The sequence below is a fragment of the Charadrius vociferus genome, unplaced genomic scaffold (assembly GCF_000708025.1).
Source record: "Charadrius vociferus isolate BGI_N301 unplaced genomic scaffold, ASM70802v2 scaffold147, whole genome shotgun sequence".
NCBI classification, from domain to species: domain Eukaryota; kingdom Metazoa; phylum Chordata; class Aves; order Charadriiformes; family Charadriidae; genus Charadrius; species Charadrius vociferus.
This window is the reverse complement of record NW_009649570.1, coordinates 1,653,945-1,666,843: the sequence shown is the minus strand read 5'-3', so window position 1 is coordinate 1,666,843 and position 12,899 is coordinate 1,653,945. Positions and strand designations below refer to the sequence as shown.

The window sequence follows — 12,899 nt, the reverse complement described above, 5'->3', positions numbered from 1 at the left end:
GGGGGACACGCCGGCGTCCCTCAGCCTCCACCGCCCCCGGCACAGCGCGACCCGCGCTGCCTCCCGCTTCTGCCCAAAATGGCGCTGGCCTAGGGAAAGGCTGGGGCCGCCACCTCCTTGCCCGCCTCCGTCCCGGCCTGCTTAGGTCGAGGGCTGAAGAGTCGTTGCGGGGGGCCCGACGTGTCCCCGGGGCGCTTTGCTGGTTTCTCCTGCTTGTCCCATCTGCGTTCAGTTTCCACAGGGCTATTCTGCCGGGTGCCTTGTGCGACAGGTGGGCACAGGCACCGGGGCCTGGCCCGGCAGAACTGCCATGACCAGAGAGGGAGCAAGAGCTTCTCTCCTCTGTTGTGGTGGGAGGCTGGGTACAGCTGGCGTGGGGAACTCACCTGGAGTGTGTGTTACTCCCTCTGGCTTCCTCGTTAGCTTGGTTCAGGAGAATTCGGTGCAGAGCAGATCTTTTATTAATGAGGGCACTGGAAAACCCTGAAGGTTATTCTTGGTTCTAGCAATGACACGTAACTCAAGAAACTGCTTCCTCCCTTGCCTTGACGTTCCCAAGTCTCGGGCATCCTGCGGATTCTGCAGCAGATGCCCATTCTCTCCACTGCTCGCAATCTCAGAACCTGCATGTTGCCCTCTCCCTGCGGCCTCACGGTAGCTACAGACCTCTTCCATCTCACAGTTACCTGTTCAGAAGCATCTTTCCTTTTGGAACGTGGTTGTTTCACTCTATGGAGCTGATGCCATCTTTGAAGCAAATGATTTTTCGCCAGAAATTGCCTTGAAACTGAGGGGGATAAGAAAACATTTTCTAGTGTTGTATACGGAGGGCATTGCTTCTAACGTGGATGAATAGGTTATCCATAGTGGCAGAAAATCCTAATGCACCCTGCAATGTGCCACTCTCGGCGGCGTTTTGGCTGTGCTAGGGTATTGCCATTTCCTATCACTGGGTTGTTTCAGTCTTAGCCCTGGATAGTGCTCAGCCTCACCCGCTCGCTGCATCAGTCGGCAGCACTTTTCAGAGACAAATGAATCCTTTTGCGACTTCCTCTGATGGCCTTTATGGAAGTGCCTGTCAAGAGGTACAGCCAGCCCTCGTCTGAAGGGTTGTGCTCCCTCCCGATGGATTTGCAGTGGATGAAAATTAATCAGATGGTTAATTTTTCACTATAAAAATGCCCCAATTTTAAGTTTAAACCAATTTTGTTTAGCAGGATCATCTGTGGACACTTTAATTCTGGAATGACTTAATAAACTTACAGAAGAACATCCACACAGGTTTTTTCATTGGTTTAATTAAATTGGTTAAAAAATAATTTAGCCTAAGTTCAGCTTCCTTATAGAGAGACAGGGCAGGTTTTTACCTGCAAACAGTATCTCCTTGTCCAGATTGAGACTGTTTCGCACACATTCGTTTTGCTGTTCTGAGCGTATGACAGTGTTTTAGCAGTTATTACTGAGCTTGGCTTAGACCGACATTTTCTATTCATTGAGCCAGATGATTCCCTCTGTTCAGATCTGTAATTATTTCCTTTATTCTTCTTTTTAATTATGTTCCTAGAACACTGCGGTAATGCACTGTAGGGTATATTTTACACATGTATATAGATCAGAATGTATGTTATTCTTCAGAGTTTGCTCCAGAAATCTTTCAGGTGCATTTCTGCTCAAAAGTGCAATCTAATTCTGAAGATTGTAGGGGATCACTAACATTTCAGAAGAGTTAGACCAATTAGCATCCCTGATGACTTAGGGCAAGCTTTCAGTGCAGTTGCATTATTAGATGTCATGGCTGGACAATGTCAGGATTTTTTTTTTTTTTTAAAGAGTTGTGTTATTTAATATTAGAAACATTTCTGAGGGAGAGGAGTATGATTTCTGTGATCAGCAGCCATGTCATGTGCTAAATGACTATTTTAATATGTAAGCCTGTTTACCTGCTCAGACTCCCACAGTTGCATTCACCATTGTATAAGCATCAGCTCTGGTGGAGTTACACCCACTCGTGCCAGCAGTGGATTTGGCCCAGAGGCCCTATTCCAGTGCCATCAAAACACCGATACCAAAGCCAACCTTTTACGGATTACATTTTTTAAAAATATCACCCCAGATTAAGTGGGGTTTTTTTGTTGGTTTTTTTTTTTTTTCAAAGGTGTTGTAGTTTAGTCTGGAGCCTAAATGATTTGATTAGAAGTCTAATTGGAGTTTTCATCTAAATCATATTGAACCAGGCTACCCTGCAGCATAGTTTTATCGTTTGATTATCCACAAATTCCTTGTGATTCCCTCAGCATATGCAACGATGAAATGGAGGAAGATTATACATTTGTATTTGACACATGATTAAAATTAACTTTTTTGCTCTCCTTCCCAGGTAGAAACTGTAGCTTTTTGCAGGAAATGGATGTCATCCAGAAACGGGATGAAAACTGTTACTGCTATGTGCAAAACAGAACATTTCACTTACAGTACGTTTGGTCGACTATTCAGGTAAGGGGCCATTTTGAGGATCATTAAGATATGCAATATATTTCACATGAACTTCTGTCAGCAAAGTGGGTGGTCAGTTAGCAAGATGAAAGCAGTATCTCTGTATAATTAGTAGTTTGAACGGTGTGTAGGTAGGACCATGACAAAAATGCAGCATTATGATCCTCTACTTCAGATACAGTGAGTTTTGGTCTCTCTTTTTATTAGAAGGATGTCAACTAGGCTTATAGTGTGATGCCACACGAACATTAACTTCGTGTTGCGGATTATTTTGTTGCACACCTTTTCTACTGATGGACCACTGTTAAACTCTGCAACAAATGTTTTTGCTTATCACCAAATGACCTTATAAAACTTTAAAATTTGAGGATAAAATGCAGTTCTGTGACTCACTCGCTGTAGCATACCACGCCACAGCATAGGAACCAGAGGTGTATCAGATTGTGACTAATGAAAAAACAGCAGCAGCAGTGCATTTCTGGTTTTCTGAGTAAGAAGGTCATCTTACAAGCAGCATGGTTGGAGATTAGCGCGAAAACAATATAAAAATCTCTTAACAGTGGAAGAAATAATAGCTATAAATAAATAATAGCATCACATAAAATATATATTAAAAAAATAGCATCAAAAGAAGCATGGCCAGCAGGTGGAGGCAGGTGATTCTGCCCCTCTACTCTGCTCTCATGAGACCTCACCTGGAATACTGCATCCAGCTCTGGAGCCCTCAACATAAGAAGGACACAGACCTGTTGGAGCAGGTCCAGAGGAGAGCCACAAAGATGACCAGAGGGCTGGAGCACCTCTCCTGTGAAGACAGACTGAGAGAGTTGGGGTTGTTCAGCCTGGAGAAGAGAAGACTCCAGGGAGACCTTATAGCAGCCTTCCAGTACCTAAAGGGGGCTTATAAGAAAGATGGGGACAGACTTTTTAGCAGGGCACGTTGCAATAGGACAAAGGGTAATGGCTTTAAAGTAAAAGAGGGAAGTTTTAGACTAGATACAAGAAAGAAATTTTTTATTCTGAGCGTGGTGAGGCACTGGAACAAATTGCCCAGGGAAGCTGTGGATGCCCCATCCCTGGAGGTGTTCAAGGCCAGGCTGGATGGGGATTTGAGCAACCTGGTCTAGTGGGAAGTGTCCCTGCCCATGGCAGGGGGGTTGGAACTCAATGATCTTTAAGGTCCCTTCCAACCTAAACCATTCTATGATAAAGGAACAAGCTGAATATCTATGTGGTTCCTTTTTTCATTCCTGGGAAGTATGTCTCTGGACAAGGAAAGGAAACGGTTTCACTTCATCTGTGTTGGAGGAATTTGCTCTTAAATGTAAGGAAGTGGAACATCTCTGTCTGTTCCCAGGACTTTTTTCCTCAGGAACACGCTGTAGATGTTTCTATGAACGGTAGCAGACTTCAGGTGGTGAAACCCTCCAGCAGTCACACAAGCTTTCCTGGAGTAAATGTTTAAAAGAAGGAAGTTAAGATTTTTCCCTGCTACAAATTGCTTGCTGACTAAGAGTGGCACTAGCATTTTATTCTTGAGCTTTCTATCCTGATTTACATTATCACATGTATGGCTGATATGCTATATAGTTCAGGAAAAACAAAAAAAACCCCAGTGATTCTGAGCTACTTTGTGTATTCTGTTGTATGTTTTTAGGTAAAAGTTAACAGCAGAGAAATGTTCAGGTTTGAGCCTATTTCAGAAAAAAGCAACTGTCGTAATTCAGAAACTGTTTTTGAGTTTGCTGCCTGTGCTGTTCAAATCTTCTGGAAACCAGAGACATCTACAGAAACTTTCATAAGCATAAAACAATATGGAGAGGATATTTGTTTCAAAATACAGCCCTTCAAAACCGAACCGTACACTGTGAGCATGAAACGAGAAAGTAAGTAAAAAAAAAAAAAGCTTTCAGTTTAGATTACAGAGAACTTGGTATTGCCAGTGTTACTGAATGTACCGCCTTTTCTCTAAGAAACTTGGGACTTTTCTGTTGATATTTTATATAATCAGCATTTCAGATTGAATTAGTCTAAAGTCCATTTCTGTTTTTCCCCCCCTTTTTTTTAGTGCTAGATGGAAAGCTCTTGGTTTTGTCTGTAGCTGGAATTTTTCTGTTCCATTTTGCAAACAGCCTGAGCAGGTGAGTACTAGCTGCTGGTTTTTTGACCTTCTTTCCCAAAGCCTGTGCATCTTTGGTCTGTTTTCTTAGCTAAAGAGGTGGTTCTTTGGGAAGGTGAAATAAGGAAACTGAACATGTATTTAAAACTTCTTCATACCATTTGTGTTTGGACAGATTGTGACATATCTTGGAGTGCTGTGCTCTATTAATCACTTAGCTGTGTTAGGATTCTTGTTTCTAAGCTTCCTGCACTGGGCGACACCAAGACAATCCTCTGTGAGCAAGTGTGTGAATTCAGAAAAATTCTCTCTTCCTAATGTAGATCAGTGAGGTTAGCTGAATGCTAAATAATGCTGCATGTATTATAAATGATGCATACCTGCAGGGGGAGATGCTTAGGATGAGGTCATCTGGGGCCTCGTCTGCCCCTACCTTTGTGCCAACCGTTCCCCATCTTTCTTTTGATGCACATTTTGCATGGCATGTAAGGGAGGATACTTAATTGTTATAGCAAAACACACGGCCCATAACTTCAAAGCAAAATGAGTCACAAATTAATTGTCAGGAGGCACCTCTAAAACAAGCAGAGCAGCAATAGGTTTTATAGAGTTAACTCTGAATTAAAAAGTTAGATTTTATAAATGCATAAGCTTAGGAAAAAAGCTTGTGGGTTTGTGTGGTTTTGGTTTTTTTACATTTTAAATTAAAAAATAAAACTTATCTTGCAGTACAGAACCATATTGGTACATAGAAGAAAATTAAATGACTAGAATCAGAAATAGCGTAAACTTTAAAAAAAACAAACACTTATCACCTAGCCTGTAACACCTCTAGTGACCTTAAAGTATCTGTGGATAATTTTTCTTTACATGGATTTAACATCTGAACTGGGCCTGTTACACATGTAACTACAACTCTGACTTACAGCTGTGTTAAATTCTTATTGAAGATCACTGCTGTTTCTTACAAATGTTGGCATCTTAACCAATTACAAATTATACTTCTTACTGTATTCTCTCTTGTTCTCTTACAGGAGTACCAAGTTCTTTTACCTTTCTGGAATAATACTGGGTGTTGTCGCTCTGCTAGTCTTTGTCCTGTTGACACTTAAAAGGTTTATTCCAAGGGTAAATCTACATTTATAAAACAAAATAGTAATAATCATTATCCTCAACATCATAATATAGAAAGTGAAGAGTACAGAGCCAGATTCTGACCTTGGTCTGTTTTTGTGGCCAGGTAACTCTACTGAAATGACTGCAGGATTGCTTACGTCGAGTAAATATAATTAGGTCAGAATCAAGTTCTTGTTAGCTTGCTCCTGAGTTTAAAGTAAAGAGAAGATTGTTGATGTATGAGAAGAGTTTATTCTGAAACATAAATTATTTTTATTGGACTGAAGCTAAGCTGACTTTTGAATTTATGAATCAGTCTAAACCAAAATGTAGTTTTAGTGGCCACTGGAACAGATTCTCTTCCATTCACCAGAGACAATTCATTGCAAGGCACATGTGAATTTTTACTTTACTTTTACAAAGCCTTATTGTGCATTCCCACAATATTGCTGAGATATGTTAATTGGGAATACACTGCAGTAGACTTATACCATGACACTGGGACACAAAATGCAAATACAACGATGCAGTTGCTCCACTTAGAATTGTTATTGTTTAGTTGTAGCGTGCACAGCACTGTACAGCAGAATTCTAACGGATCACAAGCCCTGTAGGTCTACTGAATATCACATCTGGTTTTGCCTGTGAGTTCCCTTGCACACAATGGTCCTAATTCTGACTTGAAATGGGTTTTATTTTCTAAAATTGTTTTAATTGTTTTTAAATTTCCAGCGCAGTACCTTCTGGATCTTAATGAGTGGCTGCTGGATGTCCTCTCTCTATTTTATTTACTGCTTCAAAGAGAACATGCAGTGGTTATGGTCTGAACACAGAAACTACTTGTTGGGTAAGAAAATTATCAAAAACCACATGGCAGATTTTGGTTTAATTTAGTGGTTAGATGAATACCTGCCCATAAGAACCAAAATCAAGTGACTGATTTATGGAGTAAGTTTTTCTCCTAAGCAATAGACATTGGAATAGTTCAAAGGTTCCTCATCCACTCAAATGAGCATTTATTCACATTGTATCATTAAATAAGGAGTTTGAGGTAGTGGGCCAGTAGCAGCTTTAAGAGCAGATTTTGCCTGCATTATTTGTTCATTGATTTGCCATTACAGACTTTCCCTGTAACAGCAAAAGGCCAGCTACGCTGGTTTGTATTTTGCTGGATCTGGGAACTGGATGCGTAAGTTGCTAACTGGATGTGGTGCAGGGGCTAACAAATCTATTGATCTGGCACCCGCCTTGGCATTCTTGCATGGGGAGCATTCATGTGCAGCTCGTAGTGTTATAGGCTGTTGTTAGATCCCCTTCTGAACTCCTTGCGCACTTTCAAAATATAAAGCACATACAACATAATGCAGGTATCTTATAAGACAACACAAGAAACAACAGGCTATACCTCACAGTAGTTGCAAACGTTGCGAACCAAACTAATGAAGTTTATATGGGTAGTCTGCATCTTTTCCTCCATGTCCTTCTTTTCTGTTTCTACAGGGTATTTTCTGGCTGTTGGAATTGCCAGCTTTGCCACTTGCTATCAGCACGGACCGCTTACCACTGAAGCGAGCATAACCTTGTTTACATGGACGCTACAACTAACAGCCTTTGTCTTGATTTATTGTGGTGTCACCATACCTCAAGTTGCGTATGCAGTAATAGCAGTCTGCCTCTGTTCCAAAGGCCTCTGTTACCCCCTCGGTGCTGCGTGTCACATAGGCAGGTTTGTATGTATTTGTGAATGTACCACCAGGAAATACTGGAGGCTGACAATGAAAAAACCTTACACTTCAATCACGATTTATTAATTTCTAATACTAGTTCATATTTTTAACCAAATGTAAACCTGCAATAAAAAAGGTTTAAGTACTCGAGACACAGGAATTTAATTATTTTCCATTTGGCAGTTTTAAGCATGAGTTTCGTTCTACAGAGAACAGAGAGATGTGACTGTGCTCTTAAGTACAAATGTAGCACCTTCTAGTCTGCAGCATATGGTAACCAAACCATTTCTGTTTGGTTGATTGATTAGACGGCAGCAATACTGCCTTGGTTTCATGTGTAGCAAGAGAATCTGCAGGTAACACATAGTGAAGCTTACAGGAAAAAAGTGGTGTACTGTCACCTAGAAAGCAGATGTTAAAAAGTGATAGCCCTTGTAGGTTAGTGTAGAGACTAAAAACCCGTGTCCACAAAAATAATAGTTTCCATTGATTTTAGTTTTCCAAGGCTATTATCCTAGATGTACATGTCTGCCTTTAATTCGTGGAAACAATCTGTCGTCACTGTGGAGACATTCCCTGTATTCCCACAGCCCCATTTATATTGTGGCATTTGGAATGGAAACTGCTTGCAATATGTAGACCTTAAGTTTGCTAAGTATTTTCATTAGCAATATGGGAAAAACATGTTTGCTCATCCTTGAATTTGAAGCATGTTTTGTCACAAATACAGCACTCAAATGAAGATTCTAAAAAGTCCTGCCAATTTACATCTGTTTTTTACCTTCAGTGATGGCATCCAGACTTTACTGCAGACTGTTCCGTAGCTGTGGACTTCTGCTGAACTGCAGAGAACCAGGAAGAGGCAAAGGCTAGAACTGGCATAACCAAAAGAATAAAAAAACAAATAATTTCTTTTTTAGTGTTTTACACATTTATTAGTTTTGACGAACATATTGCTTTGCTCTCGTGCTCTTTTTAGATGTTGAAGTTGTGGACTGGGTTGAAGCTTTTTTATTTTAGGTAGAATTTATCATTTGTGAAAGACTGATTTTTGTCTGCAGCTGAGAAGCACCAACTGTTTCAAAAGCAACATACAGGATCAATACTTACCTGATGTGAGCAGGTTCAGCTCGCTCTGAAATCAGTAGATTTGGCTACAAGTTCATAGAAGTCAGAACATAACTGTTCTACCCTGAAACACAGTAGTTTGTTCTGCACGTGGACGTCTGTTTTTCATGAACTGATGCTACTCTACAGCCTAAAAGCACCGAAATACAGCTCTACAAACTTCTCTTAGGAGAGTGATAAGGGAGCTTTTTTTCTGTTTCAAAACACTAAGCAGTAGCACCAAACTGTGAGGCCATGATGCCAGATACACAGTTCAGAGCAGCAGCTATATCAAAATAACTAAGAACCTTGCATTATTGGTATTTAAGATCACTACTGATCCCACTGAGCCAGGCAGACCTTTACCATTTGACCTGAATAAGGGCTACAGTTCGTTCTTGCTTTACAGGGAAATAAGGAGGAGAGTGAATGCTGCTGCTTGGAGCAGGTGTTTTTATACAGAGCTGAAAGTTTTATGGGCATCCAGCCCTTGCTTATCTTAACTCATCACAACATTTAAATTGAAAGCAGTCGACAGAAGGGAACAGAACATGGCACACTTTCTAATTGATATCTAATTATATTATACATTGCTACGCAGCAGCTAAAAAAACATCAGATTGTAAACATTTAGGCCTCAGACTACTCAGTTTTGTAATTTAATGCAAGATTTAAGAGAAGCGATCTAGTAAACAACATGAACAACTCATAACAGACTTAGAGCATTGCTTATCTTCTAAGTTACATATGCAGACTGGGTTTTGATTCAGCCCATATCTCTGCACAGACACATTTTGCATATTGCACCTAAAAATGGCTGAGCAAGCAGCCATCTATTTAGTTCTATGAGATTTTAGTCCACGCAGACGCAGTTAAGGACCTGATCCAGAGCTCATCTGAAGCTCATTAGGTGTCATTCTGTGGAATTGTGCAGCTTTGGCTAAGACCTAGGGTAAACAGGCTAGCAAACATTAGACGCCTTGTCCTAAAATTTTAATGCAAGAATGTAGCTTGTCCTCTTAGAAGGATAAAAGTGATTAAAGCATGTTAATAGCGGGTAGTAGAGAAAAAGGATGACAATAATTATGTGCCAGAACTGATTTTAAAAATGCTAATTGTTTTCATTTCATTCTAGAAAAATGAAGAACCACTTTAAATCAAAAAAGTTAGTGTTTAAGTGCCTTACTGAAGAGGAGTATCGAGAACAAGGGGAAAGGGAAACTATCAGAGCTCTGGAAGAGCTACGCTCATTCTGCAGGAACCCTGACTTCCCATCATGGTTAGCTGTATCCAAACTCCAGTCCCCACATAGGTAAGAAAATCTGGCCTCTCTAAAACGGGAGACGCGTTGCGCAGACACTGTTGCACAGCAGACCCAAATGCTACTTCAGGCACTGTTCCAGGTGCGTTTACCTTGCGTGCAGTCAGATGTGCGGGTAGCTTTATCTCCTTGAGTAATCCCACTAGAGATCACAGCCATACCTCTGAAGCATATTCCTTGCTGGTGGTACTAAACACCGTGTTTGTTCCTCTCTGACCATAAATTACTAAGAGTTTGCAAATGTTCACGGCTAATTCATGGTAATGGCAGTTTTCCCTAAAACATACAGGCTTCCTACAATGCCTCTGCACGCTCCTACCCAGTGACTCAAATGGCCATCTAACCAGTGAAATGCCTCTTCCTTCAGTTTTTAGAGCAGCACACTTTTGCAATGGGGGCAGGCTGGAGATACATGCTCAAATATAACTTGCATTAAGCTCTCCAACTGTAAGCCTGCACAGCCAAGAAATCCTGTTACTTGAAGTATCAACCAATACCTAAGACTAAGAATAAAGAGGAGAAAAAAAAAATCAGTGCCTACAACTAAGAAATATAACAGGTAGAAGAGCTACTCCAGACATAGCTTAAGAGACAAACTTTAAAGAAATATGGGTTAGGAAGGGAAGGGTTAGATAAACGCAACAAGAAACAGAACCAAGTATTACAATTTCAAAGGAACCCCAGTCAGCTTGGAGTTTAATCAATAAAAAGTTAAAACCAGTTTCAGAACCTTCATCTTCCTTGGATGGGAATGCAGACAGCCTCTCTGCAAGGTCTTACAGATTTACTGTTAAACTATCATATTTTCTAAGATACTTGCATTCTGTAGCACGATTGAAACATAGAAAACACTGCAGTATCATGAAACAAAATACCGCTAAATGCACACAACAATTGAGACACATGGATTTTCTAGCCATCAGTTAATAGAGTTCTTATAAGTTCACTATAAAAATACAAAAATAAAAAGGAGAACCAACAGAAGTCTGATTTAAAGTTGAGTACCCCTTCAGGCTTCCATTAAGCATCAGAAAATGGTTCAACACAAGGCAAACCTGTAAAACACAGCCAGTCCAACTCTCTTCCCCATTTAGACTAACAGTGCTTCCAAGAGTGAGGTGACAACGTGCATCTCACAGAAATGTTAAGTCTAAAATGTAAATTATTGATCAGTTTACCAGAACTCCAGAATGTAGCTGCATTTCCTTTTTCTTACATTTCTCTGATGCTGTCGACACTTACCCAGGTGTCAGAACTGCCGTCTGTTTCCACATGCTTGCCAGAAACCTCCAGCTCCATTCTCTCTCTTCAATATAGATGTCTACTGAAATTAAGATTTGTGGCGAATTGAAATGTAGGGACAGTGCTAAGTTCATGCTTTGTTCTGCCAGACCTCCAGCTTGGCATTTAGTTGGAGCAGCTGCAGAATTCCCAGTCTGCAGCTCCAAGTTCACCGCAAGCAGGAATTCTTTGGCAAGACTTTAGCTCAGCTTGCCCAGAGTATGCATGCAGCACCAGAAGCAAGGTGATGGCACAGCGGTGTAGGAATGCGAAGTTCTCACCATTTTTCCTTTCATTAGCAATGTCAACTTACCTGAATTCTTACAGCCTTTGTCTCAAATATGCTACAGCTTTAATATATTTTTAGAAGCTAAAATACCATCTATCCAACTGTACAAATGCTCGCTATGGATTGCCCCACAAGTACTGACAAGATGTGAAAACAAAGTTAGATCTTGCTTAGTCACAAGACCTTGCAGATGGCCTCCAGAAGAGCAAAAGTTACTTACATAGAAAAGACTGGAGACTGAAAAAAAGATGAGGCAGGAAAAAAACATCTTCAGGGTTGTTGCCATCCGTTGCTATTTACTCCCTGTTGTTCCAGACTCCCTAGCTCATGCTGCAAATTCCCCTCATCTGCACTGCCGGCAGGCATGTCCTTACAACATCCCTGCTTAATTGGCAGCATCCCCTGCATTTACAGTATTTTTTTCATTTCTCAGCTGATCACTTCTCTCTTTAAAAATCCGGCAGGTTTGCAGGTTTTGTTCTGGGATCTCCCCACGTCTCACCTGCAGAAACAAAGGCGCACGATGAGGAATATGGCATTGGGAGCTTCTTCCTGGAAGAGCAGCTCTTCGAGACCAGGGCAGAATCTGAGCAAGATGAACCAGCCAGTTCCATCCATGAGGGAGATGAGGAGGATGAAGATGAAATGCATAAACAAATGTCATTTCCATATGCTACTGAGTTGCTCTGAACTTTGGGAAATAACCAGAAAAAAAGGAGTGAGGGAACACATTTGTCCTAGAAAGCAAGACTACAGACCGAGAACTCATGCTTGGTGATTTCTTGTGGTTGCTGGTGGACAAACATGGATTTTTGGAAAAAACTGTTTCCTGTATCACTGATGTTGCCTGATCAGAGCAACAGAAGGAAACCACAGCGGCTGTTCAAGTGAATAGGATTCTTATGCTATCGGTACTTTAACTGGGGAAGTAAATGTAGCTTATTTCCAAAGCAAGTACTGGCAGCGGCCTGTCCCACCAGGATGCCTTGTTTTTCCAAGGATACTACCTCTAGAGAACAGAGAATCTGTTTTGGCCTGTTTCATCATCAAGTCCTCTGTGCTGAGCACTAGAGGGAGAAGAAGCCATTATTAAGACTCTACTTTTACTAAGTACCCTATGTGTCAACAATTTTAATAATGCTGTTAGTGTTCCGATAAACTATTTTTATTGTTTGTGAGACTTTTCAGTGCTAAAGATCAATAGAAAGTTAACACAGTTGAACGAGGTTTGTTTGCTCTTCTGGCTAGGCTTGCTGCCCGTTAGCTTCATTTTGCCTCTCCGCATTTGTTTTAAGCTCCTCTTAACTCTTCAGAACCCTGCCTGACTTTGCACCCTCTGCTTGTATTGTTCTGTTCTTGGTCTCTGCTCTAGTTATACCGCACTTTGTTCTTGCCATGTCTTTGTTTCTTCACATACTCTTCTTCCCTCTTCTACAGGTCCCCCTC

The 12,899-nt window shown here is 41.0% G+C and overlaps 1 protein-coding gene across 1 annotated transcript in view; it reads left to right on the top strand.

Annotated features, from left to right (window-relative positions):
* Positions 1-12,143, top strand: part of TMEM194B (transmembrane protein 194B) — a 33,777-nt gene extending 21,634 nt beyond the window's left edge. Inside the window, exons 2-9 of the mRNA XM_009890220.1 lie at positions 2,378-2,493; positions 4,151-4,379; positions 4,562-4,634; positions 5,647-5,740; positions 6,461-6,575; positions 7,229-7,454; positions 9,698-9,874; positions 11,918-12,143. Coding sequence (XP_009888522.1) covers positions 2,378-2,493; positions 4,151-4,379; positions 4,562-4,634; positions 5,647-5,740; positions 6,461-6,575; positions 7,229-7,454; positions 9,698-9,874; positions 11,918-12,143 — 1,256 coding nt within the window. The remainder of the gene's footprint in view (positions 1-2,377; positions 2,494-4,150; positions 4,380-4,561; positions 4,635-5,646; positions 5,741-6,460; positions 6,576-7,228; positions 7,455-9,697; positions 9,875-11,917) is intronic.
* Positions 12,144-12,899: the final 756 nt, after the last annotated feature.